General features: G+C 40.5%; 1 protein-coding gene across 2 annotated transcripts in view; it reads right to left on the bottom strand.

Moving 5' to 3' along the window:
• Positions 1-23549, bottom strand: part of RRAS2 (RAS related 2) — a 79683-nt gene that overhangs the window by 6529 nt on the left and 49605 nt on the right. For both annotated transcript variants that reach the window (XM_043902538.1, XM_043902548.1), the window contains exons 2-4: positions 6573-6660; positions 5559-5661; positions 5280-5388 (exon numbers count right to left, since the gene is read on the bottom strand). In XM_043902538.1, the coding sequence (XP_043758473.1) occupies positions 5280-5388; positions 5559-5661; positions 6573-6660 (300 nt within the window). The remainder of the gene's footprint in view (positions 1-5279; positions 5389-5558; positions 5662-6572; positions 6661-23549) is intronic.

Here is a 23549-nt window from a genome sequence, read left to right as displayed (position 1 = left end):
AATAAATGAAAAAAAAAAAAAAAGAATATTACTCTTTCTGCTCAATTACTCCTCAGAAAGCTACCTTGCCCTCTCCCACCTACAAGATATAATTCAGCTGGAGGGAAACAGCAAATGACCCATTTTTATACAATTAAGAAAAATTAAGGCATTAATAGTATAGATGATTTAAAAAAAAAAATGCCACTGCTAAGACTGTTTATGTGCTTCACTTGTTTGTTTGTTAGCACGGTCTCACACCAGTCTTCCAGGAACCGAGGTCAGCAAAGTTCACACACACGTTTCTGCTCAAGACATCTCTAACCACATATAGTGCTGCTTATGAGCTTACTGAGCATACTTTTAGTTAAGAAGTAAAAACAGCATCACCACCACAAAAGCAAAAAAATATGACAAAAAGAACACCACATGGAACAAAGCCAAAACACTGTGAAGCCAAAAATCAACAAAAAACTGAAAGACACATAAACAAGGATTTCCTGGAGGTTCCCCAATCAGGGAATTTTATAAAGATACCAAATCTTAAGCTTTGTTTTGGTAGATCTGAGTGCTGCCCAGAAATGTTTCATTTTAAACAGCCAAGGTGAATCTGATGCAAGAAATTCAGGTTTACATTTGGAAACCTCCAATGAGACTCAGTTCAAAGGCACAAATGAATCTTCATGGAAATCCACAATAATACAAGTTTATCTAACACTTATGTATTTTTAAATAGAGAAGAGCAAAATGGGAATGATGAGAGCAATTTTATCAAACAAATGGGGTTTAATAGGAATAGACTACAACATCTGCAATACTCACTCAAGGTTGTATTGAGTTAACAATACAACCTAAGTTTACAGAAGCAAAATTTGTTTTTCAAAAATATCTATTATGTAGTCATTTTAATACCACATCTTGATTCACTGATGCCTTGATTCATTCCTTCAGCAACTTTGTTCTATGTGCTAAGGATAAAATATGAACAAAACAAAGCGGTCAAAACTGAGAAGCCCTCATGGTGCTTACAAACCTTTTAGATGCAGACAAGGCACCAAGAGGTAAAGCCAGAAGGACCCTCGCTCTCCTGTTGTGGGGAGGAGCCTGTTTTCCCTGGGAGGGTGCAGGGGCACGTTGTGGTCAAGGTACAGACAGACAGGAGGAGAAGGGATGAGCACACTGACGTAATACATTGTTACGTGCCTTTCTCAAATTATTGATGACAAGCACTTAACAAGAAGGAGAGGAGAAACTAAGCCAGGAGAGGTAAAAGGGGGAAAATCAAAAACACACAAAAAAACAGAGAGAGACAAAAACTGCTGATTTCTAGACCAGGCTGAGTCAAGGACAAGGAACCTGAAATCAGAGCTCCCATGAAGTTCACAGTCCAAGCCCACACACAGCTGCTGTATTAAATTTCACAATTAATATGCTGTCATATTTAATAAGGTTTACATTTTAGCAAGGGTAAGCAAATCATTTACCTATATTTTCTTACTACATCTCTGACAGGATAAACAAAATGATCAGTCTCTCTAAAGGCTCAGGTATGTGGTAAAACTGCCATTCAAATTCTTCAGATCTCTTTTTATGTCAGTGACCTTGTTTTTTTCTGTCATCAGTGCCTAGAAAGTGTTCTATAAAAGCTGGATGAATAGGGGATGCAAGAAGCAAGTCCAGAGACATACAGAAGCCAAAAGGAAGCAGCAAAGCCTCTTCCGGCTGATCTCCCCTCCCTGATGGGTTCAGAATCTCAGGAGCAGTAGTAGGGATACCCAGGGCTGACCCACATATAAAGAACACAGGGAACTGGCATTTGCTCTGTAAGAAAAACAGGACAGAAACTAGAGCAAGTCCAAAGGATCATGCCTAAGACAAAGGCAGGAATTAACAAGCTGACCAGCAGCTGACGGCAATCAGACTGGTGAGTGATTATGAGTCTAAAGAGACAGCCAACAAGTCAGCATTTCCAAACAAGGGGAAGTTTTTATGGGGTGCCTGTGGCCTGTCCGGGTTCAGCTGGTAGAGCAAATAAGGATGCCAAGGTACATAGAATATCACCTTTAATTCTGAAGAGGGTTTTCAAAGGTAAAAACCTTTAATATAGTATTTCAACTACTATGAGTAAGGCCCTCAAGGCTAGGAGGGGAAAGGTATGTTTGTACACCCAGGGCCTAAGAGAGAGTCTGCCTCAGCCCTAAGATACCTAACACAGACAAGGAGGTATCAACAAAGGGAGGAGGGAGGAGGTGCAGGAATACTGCTCCACAGCTAAGTAAACGGAGTGTTTCAAAAAGGAGAATGTGAGTATCTGTGTCCAATGTTACTGACATCTGCGTTAAGCGGTGACCTTGACCGAGTGCTACATGCCTGCAGTCAGTGCCAGAAAGGAAAAGAAGCAGAGAAGGAGTGTATAGATAACACTTCTAAGGAGTTTTGCTTACTCGGAGGAGCAGCAAAAAACTTCTTGAAGAGGGATGTGAGATTAGCACTTGCTATGGTTGCTGCTGCTGCTGCTAAGTAACTTCAGTCGTGTCTGACTCTGTGTGACCCCATAGATGGCAGCCCACCAGGCTCCTCTGTCCAGAGGATCCTCTAGGCAAGAATACTGGAGTGGGTTGCCATTTTGCTATGGTTACTTTTTGTTTTAAAGATGAGAGCACTGCAGCATGTCTCAGGCTGATGGAAATGATCATGCAGGAGAGAACTGGAACACCTGGATAGAACTGCTGGGGCGATGCCCAGGAGAAGGAACGGATGGGCTCCAGTGCCTACCAGAGAGGTTGGTCAGAGAGGTGAAGTTTATCCACACAAGTGGGGAGAAGCAAAACTGATGGGGCACACGTGCACTTAGGTTAGTGCATGTGCAGGTGGGAACATGTAGAGGTTTCTAGGGAAATAGGAAAATATCCCTCATCATCAATCTGCTAAAAATGAGGAAGGGGAAGTGTTATAAACTTAAGAATGAGAAAGTATTAACTATCCAAACAAGTGGGAAATGAATGGACTAGGGAAACGTAGAGGATTTCCAGTCAGCACTAAAGGCTCTCACATAAGAGTACTGACGATGACTTTTAAGTGAGTTAGCTAACACCCCAAGTGTGGATGTGAAGGATCCTAGAAAAGAGAAGACAAAGCATGGGAGGAATAAGATGTCTCTTTGTGCCTATCCTTCAGAGAGGTGACCTATAGGAATGAGCAGAAAATTAAGCAGTTTTCAGCCATTTGGTTTTCACCCTTGGATACATATATACATTTGAACCTTTCAGTGTTTACATAGTAACTAATGTCTATGCATCTCTTTTAAAGCCCAGAAATAAAGAACTTACTTCAAGTTCATTGCCTATCTTTGAGGTGATGAAAATATTCAACTTATTCCCAATATTGCTTCCCTTATCACTGTGTTGTTATTTTACTCTGAGACTCTATTACTTTTATTAAAAAAAAGAAAAACACTTAAGATTAAAAATTTACAAATCTATGGTATAGAACAAAGCCAAAGTACCACGATATGTTAATATCTGTAGACAGATGGAAACCACACTCCAAATACTGGCAATCTTCACTACATAAATGGCTTAAAAATAATTCATACTAATTCCCTGCCCCCAAGCTAACGATGGCAAGACTTATTCTGGTGGACACACTCTCCCCTTCTCTGTTCTCCCTAATCTTGCCAAACGTATAGAAGACTCCCACCTCAGCCCAGGCCTGCCAACTTATTCCTTTACTGGAGTTGCCACCATGAAAAACCTTGAGAAAAACCAGGGCAGGAAATCTATCTATCCAGCATTAGATATAGCAAGAACGCCCTGCTCCCTGCAGAGCTACTTTGCCATTAGTTCTCAGATCCAAGAACATCTACAAATGTTTCCAGTACTAGAAAGGGCTGAGAAAGGCAGTAAAAAAGTCCTACTGAGCAATATTTAATCAATATAATTAGATTGAGAAATGCTGAAGAAAATGGTCACCTCAAGATAAAATATAAATTTTTTAAAAAAGATGGACTGTCTACTCCAGGTTTTGGGATGTGATCAATGCCATATTCTAAATTACTTTCAACAGCTTATACTGGTTTGAAATGAAGATAGAATGTTTTCACCTTAACTTTATAATAAATCAGATCTGAAAGAGAAGTAGCGGTAAAATTTATTTTACATCAGGTAAACATTTCTAAACTTAGCTTTAGAACAGTATCATCCTCTCAAGTTCACGTCTAAAACTTGGTATACCTTCAACAAAACTTTACAAATAGAGCACATGAATCAAAGATTATGTATTAAATAATGGTTAATTACAAAATGGAAGTCTGTCCTCAATGCTGTTTGTCAATCCATTTTTCCTGATGTTTGCACTTTCAAACAAAATCTGTCAACAAAAGATTATGTTAACACCAAGATTATATAAAAAAAGGGAACTTAAATACCAGCAAAAGTTAAGAAAGTATTTAAACAACTGTATTCCAGATGAGGGGTAAAGACTAAAGACCTAAATAATGCAGCACCTCCATTAACTTACATCTGATCTTGCCTCCCTTTCCCACAGAAAGATGAGTGGCCAATATATGCCAAAAATTTTAAAAAATCAAATGTGAAATAATTGGGTAAAGAACAAGTGAGTATAAATAAGCTTGCAACTAAATACTAAAAATATTATTTTCCTGCAGGTTATTGGGCAATTAGAGCTGCCCATGTGATTAACAGGACCCTAGGAAAAATTCAAATACTGTCATTTAAATTAAAATCATTCTCTAAATGAGGTAATTCAGCATTAACACTGAATTAGGTTACCGGGGTGACCCAGATGGTAAAGAATACACCTGCAATTCAGGAGACCTGGGTTTGATCCCTGGGTTGGGAAGATCCCCTGGAGGAGGGGATGGCAACCCACTCCAGTATTCTTGCTTGCGGAATCCCCATGGACAGAGGAGCTTGGTGGACTACAGTCCACAGGGTCACAGAGAGTCGGACACGACTGAGTGACTAAGCACAGCACAGGGGTAATTTTAAGAGCATCTGACTAAATGACAGCTGTAGGTCTTACGTTAGAAATTGTAACATGTGAATGGAGCTGGTATAAAATACCTGCAGGTTTACAGTCCATTGAAGTTGTGTAATATGTAAAAATTTAATATCCCCAAGTCTACTTCCTTTTAACTTGTCACCTGTTACAGTACTCCTATCAAATCCAATGTGCCACACTCAGCATGGTGTTTTTGATCACGGCACTTTCTCATTAAATATAGCTGTTCACTCACATAATTACAAATAACTGGTTTCCCAAGAGCAAAACCCTCTCACCTGTCTCTGATGATCCAGATCTGCTTTATTACCAATTAAAATCATTGGAAACTCATCACGATCCTTTACTCTGAGAATCTGTCTTTGAAACTTATAGATTTCTTCAAAACTAAAAACAAAAAAAATTCATTAATTTGGTCAAGTATCAGAATTCAGACTCCCCTGCCCCATTTAGTTCTTTCTTACTTTTCCTTTTCCTACACAAACAAAAATGCAAATTTAATGAACAGTGATCTAGACATGAACAGGAGAGATCTACAGTTAAATACTGATACAAACCTGCCTCTATCTGTGACTGAAAAGACCAAAAGGAAACCCTCGCCAGTTCTCATATACTGTTCTCTCATAGCTCCAAATTCCTCTTGTCCCGCTGTATCCAGAACTAAAGAAAAAACAAGAAATGTAATGATGTTCATGTGTTCATCTCACAAAAATGGCTCCCTCACATGCGCAGGCCCAGTTAATGTGAATCCTTTGGAAAACATCACACTTGGTATAATTTTTTAAATACCATTCCCCTTTTAGTACTTTATTTTCAATGCTAAAGATAAATGTATTCTAAAGGCAGACAGTCGCAGAGTTATCTTCATCAGTGCAGGTTGATTTCGTAGTTAGAATACATTAGCATAGCAATGACAAGGTTAAAAATATCAAATCCATATAGGCAGACAGTCAGATAACCTCTGAAGTCACTTGGATGTTTACCTCCTCTATGAAAAGAAATGAAAAAGATACCTGTAAATTTAAGAAGGAAATGCTGGTGCACCCCACCCCCCACCCCCCCAAATACCATACTGAATGTACAGGTGCTGAGGTATTCATTGATCTCTGTGAATAAAAGAATCATACAAGTTAAAAGAACAGACCTTTCTCTTGTGGAGGAGTGAAATGCTTAGCCAAGCACAAAACACTATTTGCTAAGGCCTCTGTGCTATAAACTCTAAGCAAGTTAGCAAATATTGAAGCTTTTCTATATTTACTTCACCCATTTTAGCCTTCATCAAAATGCAGGAAGAGCCAAAACCTCATTTTTTTCCCCCAAATGTCCCAATAAACACAACTTTAACAAGTTACAGTGACATGACTATTTTACCTGCTCTCAATCCAGTTATTGTTTTATATTACATTTAAATTGCCTAACATGTAGATTCATCAATTAAAACTAATGAAAAAGATGAACTTATATTCAAGATCATCTAACATTTCAACTGTAGTTATTTAACCTAGCAAAACTTCAAAGCTTACTTTAAAAAAAAGGATATGTGAACCATCAAATAAAGGAAGATTACTTACTATCTAGCCGGGCCGCCCGGTCATCTATCACGCACTGTTTTGTGTAGGAATCCTCGATGGTTGGATCATAATCCGTTACAAAATAAGACTGTAAGAAAAATAACACAATTTTAAATTTTATGCTTACTTGCCCAAGTACCAACATAACTTTACCCAGAACTCATCAAAATATTTTCACTGTATTAAAGTGTATCCTACTGTGTCAATTCCCTATTAAATGAAATCTATTCACAGCAGCTTCCAAGTGGAGAAAGGGTACTAAACATCTCTGAATTTTCACATCTGAAACATGTAAGAAGATTGTAACAGTGCTACTGCAGTTTTTTCATTTTTCATAATTAACTTATATACACCTAAAACTCTAGATCTCAAGTTCCAAAAAAACTAGAAACACACCTTTAGCTGTAATTCAGGTCTATCTCCAACCCAAAGGCAGGCATCAGTCCTTAGAACAAACTGTAAGTTTTGGAATGAAAGAGACAACACCAGGTCTGCCTGATTCAATGCCTGATTGTCTCTTCACTTTTCTCACACCTTGTCTTAGTTCCCTTGCAGTTGCCTTGTGTATTACCCTAAAGGACGTGATTTCAGGATTTTCATTTAATCTGCATGAATCTCAAACTTATTCTTTCACGGATATTTTTGTTAGTTTTCCAACTATTTCCTCTTCTGTTAGCAAAGCCACCCAACTATCACCTTATGAAGTCATCACCAGAAGGAGGGCAGTTAAGACAGCAGAGGAAGCAAATCACTTAATGTTTGATTATTACATTTCACAATCTTTTTAAAAGATTTTAAAAAGAAACCAGAAACATGCATCTGAAAGACAATTGATTTTCCTCTTTATCCAGAAGGGTACTACCTAGGACACTGATGTCAGTTCTGAGTGTCTCCCTTATTCTCCCTCTTGACTGACCTCCTCAAAGCCCATTTTGCCACTAACTCATCACAAAATCTGAGGGATGACTTGGAGGAAGGCAGCTTAATGTGAGAAATGAGTGCTGAAGGTGTTCGGTCATTCTTCAGGCAAGGGCACCTGGAAACTGGACCTGCTGGCTCCAGGGACACACCGTTCTGAAGAGACAAGCCCAGCATGGTGAGCTGTGCACACACCAAAAAGCTACGTGAAAGCAAGTGCTCTGAACAGGGCAGCAGAGAAACTCCTCCGGTGGGGGAAGAGGGGGCGGCGGCAGGGGCTAACCTGCTTGCTACCCTGACTTCACATATTTAATTTTGAATGATACTTCCTATTTTTTATTTGTATTTTTGGAGTAACTTTAGTTACACAGAATTTAGCCGTAATTCTATTTCCCTTTTGGTGGCTTCATTTAAATGATCAAATTGCCAACATCAGTTGGATCATCAAAAAAGCAAGGGAGTTCCAGAAAAACAACTCTTCTGCTTTATTGACTACACCAAAGCCTTTGTGTGGATCACAACAAACTGTGGGAAATTCTTAATTTAACATGGGAATACCAGATCACCTGACCTGCCTCCTGAGAAATCTGTATGCAGGTCAAGAAGCAACAGTTAGAACTGGATATGGAACAACAGGCTGGTTCCAAATCAGGAAAGGAGTGTGTCAAGGCTGTATATTGTCACCCTGCTCATTTTAACTTATATGCAGAGTACATCATGCAAAATGCTGAGCTGGATGAAGCACAAGCTGGAATCAAGATTGCCAAGAGAAATATCAATAACCTCACATATGCAGATGACACCACTCTTATGGCAGAAAGCAAAGAACTAAACAGTCTCTTGATGAAAGTGAAAGAGGAAAATGAAAAGGTTGGCTTAAAATTCAACATTCAGAACACTAAGATCATGGCATCTGGTCCCATCACTTCATGGCAAATAGATGGGGAAACAATAGCAACAGTGAGAGACTTTGTTTTCTTGGATTCCAAAATCACTGCAGATGGTGACTGCAGCCATGAAATTAAAAGACGCTTACTCCTTGGAAGAAAAGCTATGACCAACCTAAACAGCATATTAAAAAGCAGAGACATTACTTTACCAACAAAGGTCCGTCTAGTCAAAGCTATGGTTTTTCCAGTAGTCATGGATGGATGTGAGAGTTGGACTACAAAGAAAGTTGAGCACTAAAGAATTGATGCTTTTGAACTGTGCTGTTGGAGAAGACTCTTGAGAGTCCCTTGGACTGCAAGGAGAGCAAACCAGTCAATCCTAAAGAAAATCAATCCTGAATATTCATTGGAAGGACTGATGCTCAAGCTGAAACTCCAATATTCTGGCCACCTGATGCAAGAACTGACTCATCTGAAAAGACCCTGGTGCTGGGCAAGATGGAAGGTGGGAGGAAAAGCGGACGACAGACGATGAGATGGTTGGATGGGATCACTGACTCAATGGACAGGAGTTGAGTAAGCTCCGCAGGTTGGTGATGGACAGGGAAGCCTGGTGTGCTGCAGTCCATAGGGTTGCAAAGAGTTGGACATGACTGTGCAACTGAACTGAACTGATTTTTTTTTTTTTTTAAATTAGCAACAGGAGCAGCTTTGAGTAGAAAGCCATTTCCATCACCACCCCATCCCCATTTTAAAATAAACAGATATCAAAACAATCTTTGAACTGACTCTCTGGAACCCACACCTCTTCTAAAAGCAAATACAACTGGCAACATATTCTTTGTACCCACTATTATAAACACCAAAGAAAGCAGTCTTTCACCAAACAACCTGGGTAAAACACAGTATTTAAATCTTAAGGTAAGTTTCCTGAAACATGTTTCTCCATAGTAACCTGACACTTCCTGCCATGCTTTCATCTTGTAAAACCTAAGCTTCACTGACTACTCCCAAGTTATCCCTTAATGTGCCAAAATGACCCTCCCAGTTTGTCTGAAAACACAATGGACAAATACTAAGTATATTTTTTTCAAATGTTCAAGTCATGTATAATAGCTCAAATTCTTCCCCTGTGATGGGTTTCTTTGCATTGTGATACAAAATGAAGAAAATAACACATATAGAGGACTGTTGGTTTAAGCAACACTAAGGGCAATTGTTTTTCCTTTCTGTGACTATGGAAGTTACATATTTTCTTTAGATGTCTTGGCTCTTGAAATACAATCTTAATGTTATAAGAATTTTGCCTCTTCACCAACACTGGCATGCATTTATTCCACTCATTAATGTTTAAGATAAGTTAACTGTTGCACTTTCTGGATATTTAGGTCTACATTTCATCTTTGCTGTGTCCTATTTTCAAAATTTGCAGAGACCTTGCTATATATAGATTTTAAAGAACCATCTTCACTAAAAGCATCATCGTCCCTCATAAGAGATCCATCTTAAGTAACATTACTCTGTTACATAACCAAAGACCCCTTTCCCTCTCACAATTCTAATAAGCCACAGGTCATAATGTGCCTAAAAATAGCATTCCCACGTGCAGGTAGGAAAGATAAATCATCACCTCCTATCCCAAAGACTTAATATTTTTGTTACGTAAACTTGGGTCCCAGATATTTGAGGCAGCAGATCACCAGCAGGAAATCAGTCTCTGGTGATGGAGAGTGCTGGATTTAATTCTAACTCTACTACTTTCTAACTGTGGAATCTAAAGCAAATTACCTCTTTAACCTTCAGCATCTGTAAAACAGGACAGTAACACAACTCCATAGAATGGATAAAATGAAGTAATGAATATAAAGTGCCAGCACATGCTGATGACTAATAGATGTTGGTCAGTGTATTGTTCTGTCATGTAGTTAAATGGTATGAACTAGAGTTTTTACTCAACTGAAAAGATGAGCTAATACCAGGAATGGCTATTGTAATTCCAATCCTAGTTATATCACAGACTAGACTTGTCATCCAAAATGCTGTGAATCAAGATAAAAGCCCCCCATCTGAAGTTCTGGAAATATTTCTTTGGGTGTGAGCAGTAATTACACAAGTATATGTAATACATATGTAAAAACTCATCAAGCTGTACATTTAAGATATGTGCATTTTGTATGTATACAAAGCATACCTCTATAAAATACATCAATGGTTCCCCGTTGCTTCTAGGCATCAGGACTTTCTTTGCACAGTTCACAAAGCTCTCCAGTTTGATGTGTGCTGTTCACCAAAGTGCTATTCTTCACTACCTGAATCCCTTCTGCTGACTGCTCTTGCTCTTGGTTTCATTCACTTGTTCAACAATTATTTATGGGGCATCCCTGGTGGCTCAGATGGTCAAGAATCCGCCTGCAATGCAGAAGACCTGGGTTCGATCCCTGGGTTGGGAAGATCCCCTGGAGGAGGGGCATGGCAACCCACTCCAGTATTCCTGCCTGGAGAAACCCCATGGACAGAGGAGCCCAGCAGGCTACAGTCCATTGGGCTGAAAAGTGTTGGACACGACTGAGCGACTAAGCGCCACACAGGGGCAAGGTCCCTACTTTCACAGAACCCACTGCTTTTCACACACCCAGCAACTGTGCTGTGATTCGGACAAGGGGGATGGGGAGTATTAAAGGTACTGGCCAAAGAACAGAAATAGCTCGCAACGCCAGTTAACATGCTTGTTCAGAAGGCAACCAAGTGTAAGCAGTTAACACTGCAGGAATACACGAGAACTACGTGTACCTTCCTGCTGCGATTCATGGGGTCCCAGAGTCAGACGCAACTGAGCGACTGAACTGACTGAACTGATGTGTACCTTCACTTATACAGTCCCAGCAGTTTGATGGAAAAGAAAACAGTATCTCCCCTGGGGCTGAAAAAAAAGTTACCAACAGCCCAAGATGGACATTTTGTAGCAGAAAGCAAGGAGAAAAAACACAGTATTGCATTGTGGAAGACAGCAGAGGCTCCAGAAAGGGCAGGAAAGGACAGTGGACTAGAGTTGAGCCCACTAAAAGTGGGAATGAGAGTCACGGATGCAGAAAGTAGTGTGCTTTCCTGAAATCACAGGAAAGGATGCATGGAGAAGGATCCCAACTAGAAAGAAAGCAATACCTCTTTTCAATAGGTGGGATGCCTTCCAGGTAGTAAGAAGGGCAAATGTGGACCTAACTCTCTTTAAGGTTGCTTGGAGTTATGGAGAAAAGCTTAAGATTAGGGAAGCTGTCCCATTCAGACAGGGATATTTTCCCTGATAAAATATGGTCTGAGTAGGACTGTCCAAAGCGTAACAGAATAGTGATAGCTAGGAATGTTTTTCCTGCCGCACAACAGAAGCTCCACTTAGCTTAAGAGAACTGCCACTTCATTCTTTTCCCATTCAAAAGAGCTGCCTTAAGGAAGATAAGGAGGGCCCGGGAGGAAAGAGAATAAGCTGGTGTAACTTTGCAATTAGTGGCAGGAGTGACAAGTCACTCTCCAGGCACCAAGGTCCTGGTGAAAGTGCAATTCCCAAAAACTGCCACAGGGCGGTGCCTGGTCTACACCCTGGGGCGGGGAATCAATCTCCTGGAGATTCTGGGAAACTCCGAAAACCCAGCTCATGGGCTAAAGTCCACTACCGTTGCATATAAAAAGGACAGGAGGTTAGACCTAAGGTGCCACTGGGGAGCTGTAAACAGACCACAGGGCGTTTCTGAGCACAGCAGTATTCTTAGGAGTCCTCTAAACTCACGGGGTACAGAGGGGAGGGGAAAGGGAGAGCGCAGGGGAAGGAAGCTGGTTCAACAGTATGGGAAAACCCTGACAACTCCTCAATCTAGGTACTGTGTATACAAGAACATATTAAACTGTTCACTATATAATTATACACTGCATATATTATTCAAAATTTTAAAAAAATGTGGTGGTAGTAGGTTAAGTACTGTAAGAAGGGTCAAATCAAAGAAAGAGTATACTAGATCCTTTTTAATCCTAAACTTTCACCTCACTCTACTCAAGACCAACTAACTCACCTAGAAACCTGATTTTTTTTTTTTTTTTTGGTCAGAATATCTTGCAGTTCTCTTTATATTTTATTTTTTCTCTTTTACTGTCCATCATTCCTTCAACTCGACTGGAATACAAGCTCTATGAGGACAGATTTTTGTCAAAGGTAGAGTGACTGGCCTAATGTTTAAAGAGCAAACGGATCCAGCACTAAAATCAAAAGTTTCCAGGCTTTTCGGCCAACACTCCTGCTCTGCTCACCCACTCTGGAGGTAAAGCTCACTCATTCTCATCCTCCATTCCTGCTTCCACTGCTCCCATTTTGTTAAAAAAAAAATGAAATATCCTCAATCAATAACAGGAGTCATCATTTATTAAGCATCTGCCATGTGACATGCAGTTTAAAAATGATACACATAAACTTTTCCTAAAGATTCTTCAGATATGTATTTCCCTCTTAAATGTTTAAGTGAGGCACAGAATTACCTTTTCCAGGTCACCCAGCTAATAACTACGATTTAAGAACTGCTAATAACTACGATTTAAGTTCAGGTCTTATCCTAATGAATGTTTTAGGATTCCTACTATTTAATATAATTCATAAGATTTCAAATCTTTCATTCCTTTATTGGCCTATAAAACAAGGAGTAAAAGTACCAGGAAAAATACAAAACAAGGAAAACCAAGACTAACAACTACATAGTTCCATTCTTTTCTTTCTTCTAGTCCTGCTCACCTCCGCCCTGCCCCTCAAAGGGGCACAGAGAACCCAGGTCATCAAACAAGCTAGACACAAAATTCTGTAGTTCTCTGCTCCCCTCCACTTTAAAAAGTCATTACTTCTAGCCTCAAAACCTGCATTGTTTTTTAAATAATGATAAAATAAACCCAAGCATGAGGTTTCACGAGGGCTTGCTTTCTACTAATACATGCATTTACATATAAAGTCTTTACTGGAGGCACAAGGTGAGAAGAAAATGTATGGGTTTATGGTGTTTGAAAGGCCTGACACTCAAACACAGATGCTATTCTACTTTCTAGCAGCTTGATTAACATCTCTAAGGCCCATTTTCTCAACAGAAGAGTGAGAACAAGGCTAATTTAAGGAGGGTATATTCCAGGGCCCAATTCAGGATAATGGAAAAGGCAAACCAGAAAGGAAGGGGTGAGGGCTGCTCGGAGCTGCCCCGAGGGACTGGAGGGACTGGAGGGCTGCGAGCACCAGTGAGGCCATGTGTGCCACTCCCCTCTTCCTGCTCATCCCCCCGACTGCGCCAAAGGATCCCGACGTGCAGGGAGGCAGCAGGGTGAAGTGGGAAGAGCTGGAGGTGTGAGTCCGAGGGACCAGAATACAGTGCTATCACCTTTACCAGCTGTGGGAAACTGAAGCACCTCATTTAATCTGCCTGAACTTCAGTTTCCTTGACTGTAAGATGGGAATACTAACCGAAGCCCAAACCACTTACTTTCTTTTGCAAGGCCTCCAACTCTCCAACCAGAAGATGACCTCAATATGCTCTGAATTCCTCCTACCTTTAAGGTGATGATGGTTTGGATTTTCCCAACTTTGAATATTCTGTCTTACTGTTAAAAGTTGTGATTTGGGAAAAAAAAAAAAAAAAGTTGTGATTTGGAAAACATATATATCAAGCTTTATGTATACCGTGTAATTGGTACTTACAATTTCCTAATTGCTCATCTTTTCATGTATGTGTATGTGTGTTAGTTGCTCTGTCATGTCCGACTCTTTGCAACTCCCTGGACTGTGGCCCACCAGGCTCCTCTGTCCATGAAATTCTCCAGGCAAGAATACTGGAGTGGGTAGCCATTCCCTTCTCCAGGGGATCTTCCCAACACAGGGATCAAACCTGGAACTCCTGCATTGCGGGCAGACTCTTTACCACCTGAGCCACCAAGGAAACCCAGTATATATGAACATGTGTATATATGGATGTATAAATGGAACACTGAGCCAATAAACTCAATATATTATAAGCAGAAAACTTTCTTCAAAGCCCTTCTGTGGGTTAAGCTTTTCCTTGCAATTTAATGAGATCTGAGGTAAATCTCCTAATTTTTTCTAATCGTTCTTCAATTATAAATGTTTTTCAATTACTTTCAGCCCAAAGAACATTGTGATTTCAATAAGTACGGTGGCCAGTCGGCAAGCGAAAAGATGTTCAATATCACTAATTATTAAAGAAATGCAAATCAAAAATATAACGAGGTACCACTTCATACTAGTCAGAATGGTCATCATTAAAAAGTCTACAAATAACAGATACTGGAGAGGTGTGAAGAAAAGGGAAACCTCCCATACTGTTGGCTGGAATGTAAGTTGGTACAACCACTGTCAAAAACAGTATGGAGGTTACTCAGAAAACTAAAAATAGAATTACCATGTGATCCAGCAATCCTACTTCTAGGAATATACATGGACAAAACTATAATTCAAAAAGATACACGCATCCCTATGTTTATAGCAATACTATTCACGAGAGCCAAAAAACATAGAAACAACCTGAATGTCCATCAACAGGTGAGTGAATAAAGAGGATGTAGCACATATATGCAATGGAACACTACTCAGCCATGAAAAACAATACCATGTGCAGCAACATGAACACAACTAGAGATTATAGCATTAAGTGAAGTGAGCCAGAAAGAGAAGGACAAATACCATATGACATCACTTATATGTGGAATCTAAAATACGGCACAAATGAACCTGTCTACAAAAGAGAAACAGGGGCTTCAACGGTGGTTTCAGTGGCTAAGACTCTGAGCTCCCAATGCAGGTGGCGCAGGTTCAATCCCTGGTCAGGGAACTAAATCCCACATGCTGCAACTAAGAACTTCCATTCTCATGGTGCAATGAAGACCGAAGGTCCTGTGTGCCGCAATTAATACCCTGTGTGGCCAAATAAACAAAATATTTAAAAAAAAAAAAAAAAAAAGATACAGACTCAGAGACTACAGACCTGTGGTTGCCAAATGGGGGCAGGAGAAGGGCTGGGAATTTGACATTGGAAGACACACTATTACATTTAGAATGGATCAACAAGGTCCCAATGTATAGCACAGGAAACTATATTCAATAGTCTATGAAATCATAATTTGATGTTGTTCAGTCGCTCAATCGTGTTGGATTTTTTGCGACACCATGAACTGCAGCATGCCAGGCTTCCCTGTCCATCACCAACTCCCCAAGCTTGCTCAAACTCTTGTCCATTGAGTCAATGATGCCATTCAGTCATCTCATCCCCTTCTCCTGCCTTCAATCTTTCCCAGCATCAGGGTCTTTTCTAATGAGTTGACTCTTCCCATCAAGTGGCCGAAGTACTGGAGCTTCAGGCCCAGCATCAGTCCTTCCAATGAATATTCAGGATTGATTTCCTTAAGAATTGATTGGTTTGATCTCCTTGCTGTCCAAGGGACTCTGAAGAGTCTTCTCCAACACCATAGTTCCAAAGCATCAATTCTTAGGCGCTCAGCCTTCTTTATGGTCCAACTCTCACATCCATCCATGATTACTGGAAAAACCATAGCTTTGACTAGACAGACCTTTGTTGGTAAAGTAATGTCTCAGCTTTTTAATATGCTGTATAGGTTGGTCATAGCTTTTCTTCCAAGGAGGCAGTGTCTTTTTATTTCAAATCTGCAGTGATTTTGGAGCCCAAGAAAATAAAGTCTGTCACTGTTTCCATTGTTTCCCCATCTATTTGACATGAAGTGATGGGACTGAAAGCCATGTTCTTACTTTTTTGAATGTTGAATTTTTTTTTTTTTTTAATATTAGTTGGAGGCTAATTACTTCACAACATTTCAGTGGGTTTTGTCATACATTGATATGAATCAGCCATAGATTTACACGTATTCCCCATCCCGATCCCCCCTCCCACCTCCCTCTCCACCCGATTCCTTTGGGTCTTCCCAGTGCACCAGGCCCGAGCACTTGTCTCATGCATCCCACCTGGGCTGGTGATCTGTTTCACCATAGATAGTATACGTGCTGTTCTTTTGAAATATCCCACCCTCACATTCTCCCACAGAGTTCAAAAGTCTGTTTTGTATTTCTGTGTCTCTTTTTCTGTTTTGCATATAGGGTTATCGTTACCATCTTTCTAAATTCCATATATATGTGTTAGTATGCTGTAATGTTCTTTATCTTTCTGGCTTACTTCACTCTGTATAAGGGGCTCCAGTTTCATCCATCTCATTAGGACTGGTTCAAATGAATTCTTTTTAATGGCTGAGTAATATTCCATGGTGTATATGTACCACAGCTTCCTTATCCATTCATCTGCTGATGGGCATCTAGGTTGCTTCCATGTCCTGGCTATTATAAACAGTGCTGCGATGAACACTGGGGTGCACGTGTCTCTTTCAGATCTGGTTTCCTCAGTGTGTATGCCCAGAAGTGGGATTGCTGGGTCATATGGCAGTTCTATTTCCAGTTTTTTAAGAAATCTCCACACTGTTTTCCATAGCGGCTGTACTAGTTTGCATTCCCACCAACAGTGTAAGAGGGTTCCCTTTTCTCCACACCCTCTCCAGCATTTATTGCTTGTAGACTTTTGGTTAGCAGCCATCCTGACTGGCGTGTAATGGTACCTCATTGTGGTTTTGATTTGCATTTCTCTAATAATGAGTGATGTTGAGCATCTTTTCATGTGTTTGTTAGCCATCTGTTGAATGTTGAATTTTAAGCCAACTTTTTCACTCTCCTCTTTCATCAAGAGACTCTCTAGTTCTTCTTCGCTTTCTACCATAAGGGTGGTGTCATCTACATATCTGAAGTTATTGATATTTCTCCTGGTAATGTTGATTCCAGCATGTGCGTCATCCAGCCCGGCATTTCGCATGATGTACTCTGCATATAAGTTAAATAAGCAGGGTGACAATATACGGCCTTGACGTACTCCTTTCCCAATTTGGAACCAGTCCATTGTTTCTTGACCTGCATAAAGACTTCTCAGGAAGCAGGTAAAGTGGCCAGGTATTCCCATCTCTTGAAGAATTTTCCACATTTTCCTGTGATCCACACAGTCAAAGGCTTTAGCGTAGTCAATGAAGCAGAAGTAGATGTTTTTCTGGAATTCTCTTGCTTTTTCTATGACCCAAGGGATGTTGGCAATTTGATCTCTGGTTCCTCTGCCTTTTCGAAAACCAGTTTGAACATTTGGAAGTTCTCAGTCTACGTATTGTTGAAGCGTAGCTTGAAGAATTTGGGGCATTACTTTGCTAGCATGTGAAATAAGTGCAACTGTGAGGTAGTCTGAACATTCTTTGGCATTGTCTTTCTTTGGGATTGGAATGAAAACTGACCTTTTCCAGTCCTGTGGCCACTGCTGAGTTTTCCAAATTTGCTGGCATATTGAGTGAAGCACTTTCACAGCACCATCTTTTAGGATTTGAAATAGATTAGCAAGAATTCTATCACCTCCATTAACTGTGTTTGTAGTGATGCTTCCTAAGGCCCACTTGACTTCACACTTCAAGATGTCTGGCTCTAGGTTAGTGATCACACCATCGTGGTTATCTGGGTTACTAAGATCTTTGTTATATAGTTCTTCTGTGTATTCTTGCGACGTCTTAGTATCTTCTTCTGTTAGGTCCATACCATTTCTGTCCTTTATTGTGCCCATCTTTGCATGAAATGTTCCCTTGGCATCTCTAATTTTCTTGAAGAGATCTCTAGTCTTTCTCATTCTATTGTTTTCCTCTTTTTTTTTGCATTGATCACTTAGGGAGGTTTTCTTATCTCTGTGTGCTATTCTGTGGAACTGTGGAACTGCTTGCTCTTCTGTGAACCCATCTGCATTCAGACGGGTAGATCTTTCCTTTTCTCCTTTGCTTTTTGCTTCTCTTCTCTTCTCAGCTATTTGTAAGGCCTCCTCAAACAACCACTTGGCCTTTTTGCATTTCATTTTCTTGGCAATGGTTTTGATCACTGCCTCCTGTACAACATTATGAATCTCTGTCCATAGTTCTTCAGGCACTCTGTCTATCAGATCTAATCCCTTGAATCTATTTGTCACTTCCATAGTATAATCATAAGGGATTTGATTTAGGTCATACCTTAATGGCCTAGTGGTTTTCCCCACTTTCTTCCATTTAAGTCTGAATTTTGCAATAAGGAGTTTATGATCTCAGCACAATCAGCTCCTGGTCTTGTTTTTGCTGACTGTATAGAGCTTCTCCATCTTTGGCTGCAAAGAATATAACCAATCTGATTTCAGTATTGACCATCTGGTGGTGTCCATGTGTAGAGTCATCTCTTGTGTTGTTGGAAGATGGTGTGAAATCATAATGGAAAAGAATATTTAAAAAAGAATGTATGTATTTGTATATGAGTCACTCTGCTATACAACAGATTGTCACAACACTGTACATGAATTATACTTCAATTTCAAAAACTGGAAAGAAATAAATTTAGATGTCTAGTACAACGTCTTGGGCTTCTCTGGTGGCTCAGTGGTAAAGAATCCACCTGCCAATTCAGGAGATGTGAGTTTGACCCCCGGGTCAGGAAGATCCACTGGAGAAGGAAATAGCAATCCACTCTAGTATTCTTGCCTGGGAAATCCCATGAACAGAGGAGCCTGGTGGGCTACAGTCCATGGGGTGGCAAGAGTCAGACACAACTTATCAACTAAACAACAACACAGTACAACATCTTAATTACATTAGTCAATATTCATCTAAAAGTTTCTTTCTCTCCGTTCTACACAGAACTGAGACGCCTGTGATTGGACTGGGATAGAGGGATGATTAAGACCAGTCATCTTCGATTTCCCCATATTATTATGCATCTTTTCTACCCCCAACAAGACTGCCTCTAATCTGGCTCCTTAAGGGTTGGGAGCTGAAGGAGTGGAGAGAAATAAGGGAGGCTGATAAGGCCTTACCAATGAGAGCTGATGCCCATGATCACTTTCTCATGAGGGCCTGCAGGTTTTCCAGAAGAGTACACAAGTGAGACCCTCCACGTGCAATTCTTAGGATGAGTAAGTCCTGGAAAACTCTCAATTCTTGGGGTTCCCAAGGACACCTCCTCCTGTCTGACATCATCATCTAGGCCATCTTTTCAGAAGGTTTTAAAATCTGGTTCCATCCAGAAACTCAGGAGGACCTATTATTGTCTTTTAAAGTGCATACTACTAACTGAACAGTCCTCTTCCTTTCTCTCTGCTCTATCAGTCCACAGATTTGCATACTAATCTTTCTGTTCTCCAAATACAAGGGGATACCTGTCAAGTTCTCAGAATGGTTCTATTAGAGCTTCCCCCATCATTTGGCTTCAAGGAAGGGGGCTTCAGAGAAGCATCCTCTCCACTCCACGTTGCGTAGAGACGGGAAAGGGTAAAGAACAAACCGCCACTGACAGCTCTCTCTCCAAAAACATCCGGGTCTCGGAACCCTTAACTCTCCACACTTTTACTTCCTGGAAAGTATGAGCTAAATGTGCAAAAGCAATTTAAGGCCATATTCTATGCAAGTCCTTGAAATATGAGGGTCACCAAGCAACTACTGCTTTATTTCCAGTCTTCGAGGCTTCAGAAGAAACTAAGTTAGAGTTCCAGTTCAAACCCTGTTAAATGTGTCCAGCTAGATTTGATGAATCCAAGGCCTGTCTCAAGCTTTTCAGAATTTCTTTGGTGTTAAGCAAGGTACTCTGCACATACATAGTTAGAGCCTCAACATATTTTGCAGTTGGAAAACCCAGTAATTATGAAGGTCACAATGAGGAACTAGGAATCGATTTCCAAGAGCACAGTAAGGACCTGGTTAGCTCTCAGTGGCCTCTGTTTGCTAAAACAGGAGCGGTGCAAATTCCTCTGGTAACACTAGAGAAGACCACAGCAACTTCAGGCAGCTGGAAGCCAGACTGGGCGCTTCCTGGTGTCACTTTTTAACAGCAGCTGTCAAGTCACAGAGAACCTTTGTTCCCTGCAACATCCTCCCTTATTTTTTTTGTCAAATGTTTCCAATGTGCTTGATATTCCTGCACTTGAGTACATATTTTTGTTCCTGACTGAAATTAGCATTTCACTTAACATGCATAATTACAGAGATCTCCATAATTTATCCTCCAGAATGCTAATGCAGAATAATAAAAGCTACCCTAAACCCTATACTCCTTTTAGCTTCTCTTTAACAAAACTTCAGTCAAAGGTGCTAATTGTCTCACTGTCTACAGCCACACCACGTGCCTTTCATATGACTTCTGTACAATCTCAGTGATGATATATACACCTCAAGTAAAGTGTGTGGCCGCCAATGAATAGGCCTAGTATGCACTACGAAAAGTATGGTACAAAGTCAACTTACAAACTGATTATATCACAAAAGTTTGCTTCTAAAGTCTGTTATTTGGTGCTCATTTATTTCCCCAGGGAAAAGTTGTTCTAATCTGTGTTTAGGTCCATAGGCCAGACCACAAAAGCTACCATTGAAATATGGTCCTGAGCCAGTGTTAACCCTGAGTCCTAACCTCTGAAGCAGAGTCATCTGGCCCAAGAAGAAATGGGAAGGGAGTTTTGTTTCCTTTCCCAGAGTACAGAGCCAGCCCAAAGCTACACTTAAAAGGAGGAAAAGCTTGTCAAGGGGCACCCCCTTGTACACCCAGCCTCTTCATTCTGCCCCAAGTCCCTATTACTACACTCTTACCCAGGCTTTAGTCTCCTTCTGAAAACATTCTAGGTACAAAACTACCTACCTTTCTCCCCACTGTTCCTTCCACTCTCAAAGTAAAACTAGCAATTTCCTCACCCAGAGGCACTAGGCAGACATTATCAGTCCAAATTAGAGAATGCTGCCAGTATGAGACAGCTCACCCCGACCCTGCAAACATTTATTCTTTTCAAGAGCAAAGTCAATCTTCAGTAACATTTTCAACACCGGTCAAGAAGAACAGCTTCAGACTCTGTACAGGGAAAATTATTCAGGGGTGGGTAAACCGCCATTTCATGATGCCAGTTCCCTACACTCTTCACAGCTTTCATCCTTCCATACCCAAGGCTTTAAAAGCAGGGAAGAAAAGAGAAATGTTTTCCTCTTTCCCCACCCCGCACCACCCTACAACTTTGCCTACCCAATAGGTTAGCTTCATCAGATCACACATTTTTCATTCACAGTACCAGTGAGTGATTTTGAAAAGTGGAGGAACCCTATTCCTCAACAGGAGGAAAAGGGCTGCAGCTTTGACTCAGGGGTTGCCTACCTAACTACATGGTCATCTTTTACTGTTGGCATAATATCTGCAAACCACTGAGCAACAATAAGCCAGTGGCCTCTATCACAGAGTACGATAGAGTTTATTTCACTTCCCTGAACTTAATAGTTGTTTGCTGTCATCTCTCAATTACTGTAGTCTTATACAGATAACATATAAAGCCTAAATAAAGTTTTAAGAATTACCAAAGTTTTTAAACTGACCCACTTTCCTGAACACTGTAAACTAAAACAACACTATAAACCAACTATACTCCAATAAAAAAAATTTTTTAATTAACATTTTTTAAAAGCACAATGATTACTGGCACAGACAAGAATAATAGATAAACAGAGAGAACTATATAAGCTTCACATTATCCCCATGGAAAATATGAGTAATTCCCAGACATTCTCTTTTTCACACCAAGACACAAGTTTTTCTTAGTCTTTCGGTTCTTGCCTTGACTGACTTGCACTCCTGGAGTTTCCATACCCACCCATCCTTCCCATCCTCGTAACTACTAGTTAGTCAGCCCTCCTTACCTCTAACCTCATGTGGGCCACAGCTGCCTAAAAAACACTGTGCTGGCCTCTGTGGGACATTTCAGATGAACAAACTCCTAACCTTCGGGGCATAGAACTGTCCAGGCTTAACCTGGGTCCCATCTTGGCATCTCTCCTCTTCATATCCAGGTCCTCCCCACACTGGAACCCCCTCCGCAGGCTCAGTGCCACCACACAGACCTCAGGGCCATATCAGCTTTAGGCAAGAAGCATTCTCAACTATCACAAGGTCCATATTCAGAGTCTCAGCACTGCTAGCTTTGTTAATTGTCTGACTCTGGCACAATACTACAATGCTCATTATTGCTTCTTTTTTATTCCCAAACCCCAGTATCTCCATTTCTTCTCCCTTTTAACAGGCTTTTCCAATCAACAGGTGTTCCAGTTCATTTATAATTGGTCTTCTACTCTAACTCTTCTCCTATTCTGATAATCTGCTAAGTAACCCATGCTCTTCCTAGAACCAGCGCCTCCTTTTTGTTTGTTTTTAAGAGCATTGTTGTAGTTTAGTCACTAAGTCATCTCCAACTCTTTTGTGACCCCATGGACTATAGCCCACCAGGCTCCTCTGTCCATGGCATTTCCCAGGCAAGAAATCTGGAGTGGGTTGCCATTTCCTTCTCCAAGGAGAAGATGCAGGAAGATCAAACCTGCATCTCTCATTGGCAGATGCGTTCTTTACCACTGAGCCACCAGGGAAGCCCTTTAAGACCATTACTGGGATATAATTCATTTACCATAAAATTCACACCTTTTAAAGTACACTATTCATTAGTTTGTATCAACTTACCAGGTCATGCAGCCACCATCACTAATTCCAGAACCCTTTCACCACCCCCAGAAGGAATCCTATACCTATGATGAGCCATTTCCCATTTCCCCCATCCCCTGCCATTCCTATGACCACTCAACAACTCATCTACTTTCTGTTTCAATAGATTTGCCTGTTTGGGACATTTCATATAAATGGAATCATACTATATGTGGTCTTTTATCTCTGGCTTTTTGCACTTAGCATAATGTTTTCAGTGTTCATCCATGCTGAAATATGTGAGTACTTCACTTCTCATTCCTTTTGATGATATGCCATCATATGGATATACCTCACTGTATTTATCCATTCATCAGGTAATGGACATTTGGGTCATTTCCACGTTTTGGCTATTATGAACAATGCTGCTATGACCATTCACATACAATCTTTCTGTGTGAACATATATGTTCTTTTCTTGGGCATATAACTAGTAGTGGAATGGTTGGATCATGTGTTAGCTTTATGTTTAACTGTTTGAGGAACTGCCAAACTGTTTCCCAAAGTGGCTGTTCCATTTACATTCCCATCAGCAAAGTT

Source organism: Cervus elaphus, chromosome 1, assembly GCF_910594005.1.
Source record: "Cervus elaphus chromosome 1, mCerEla1.1, whole genome shotgun sequence".
NCBI lineage: Eukaryota > Metazoa > Chordata > Mammalia > Artiodactyla > Cervidae > Cervus > Cervus elaphus.
The sequence above is the reverse complement of the archived record's forward strand: the minus strand, read 5'-3'. Positions and strand labels throughout refer to the sequence as shown.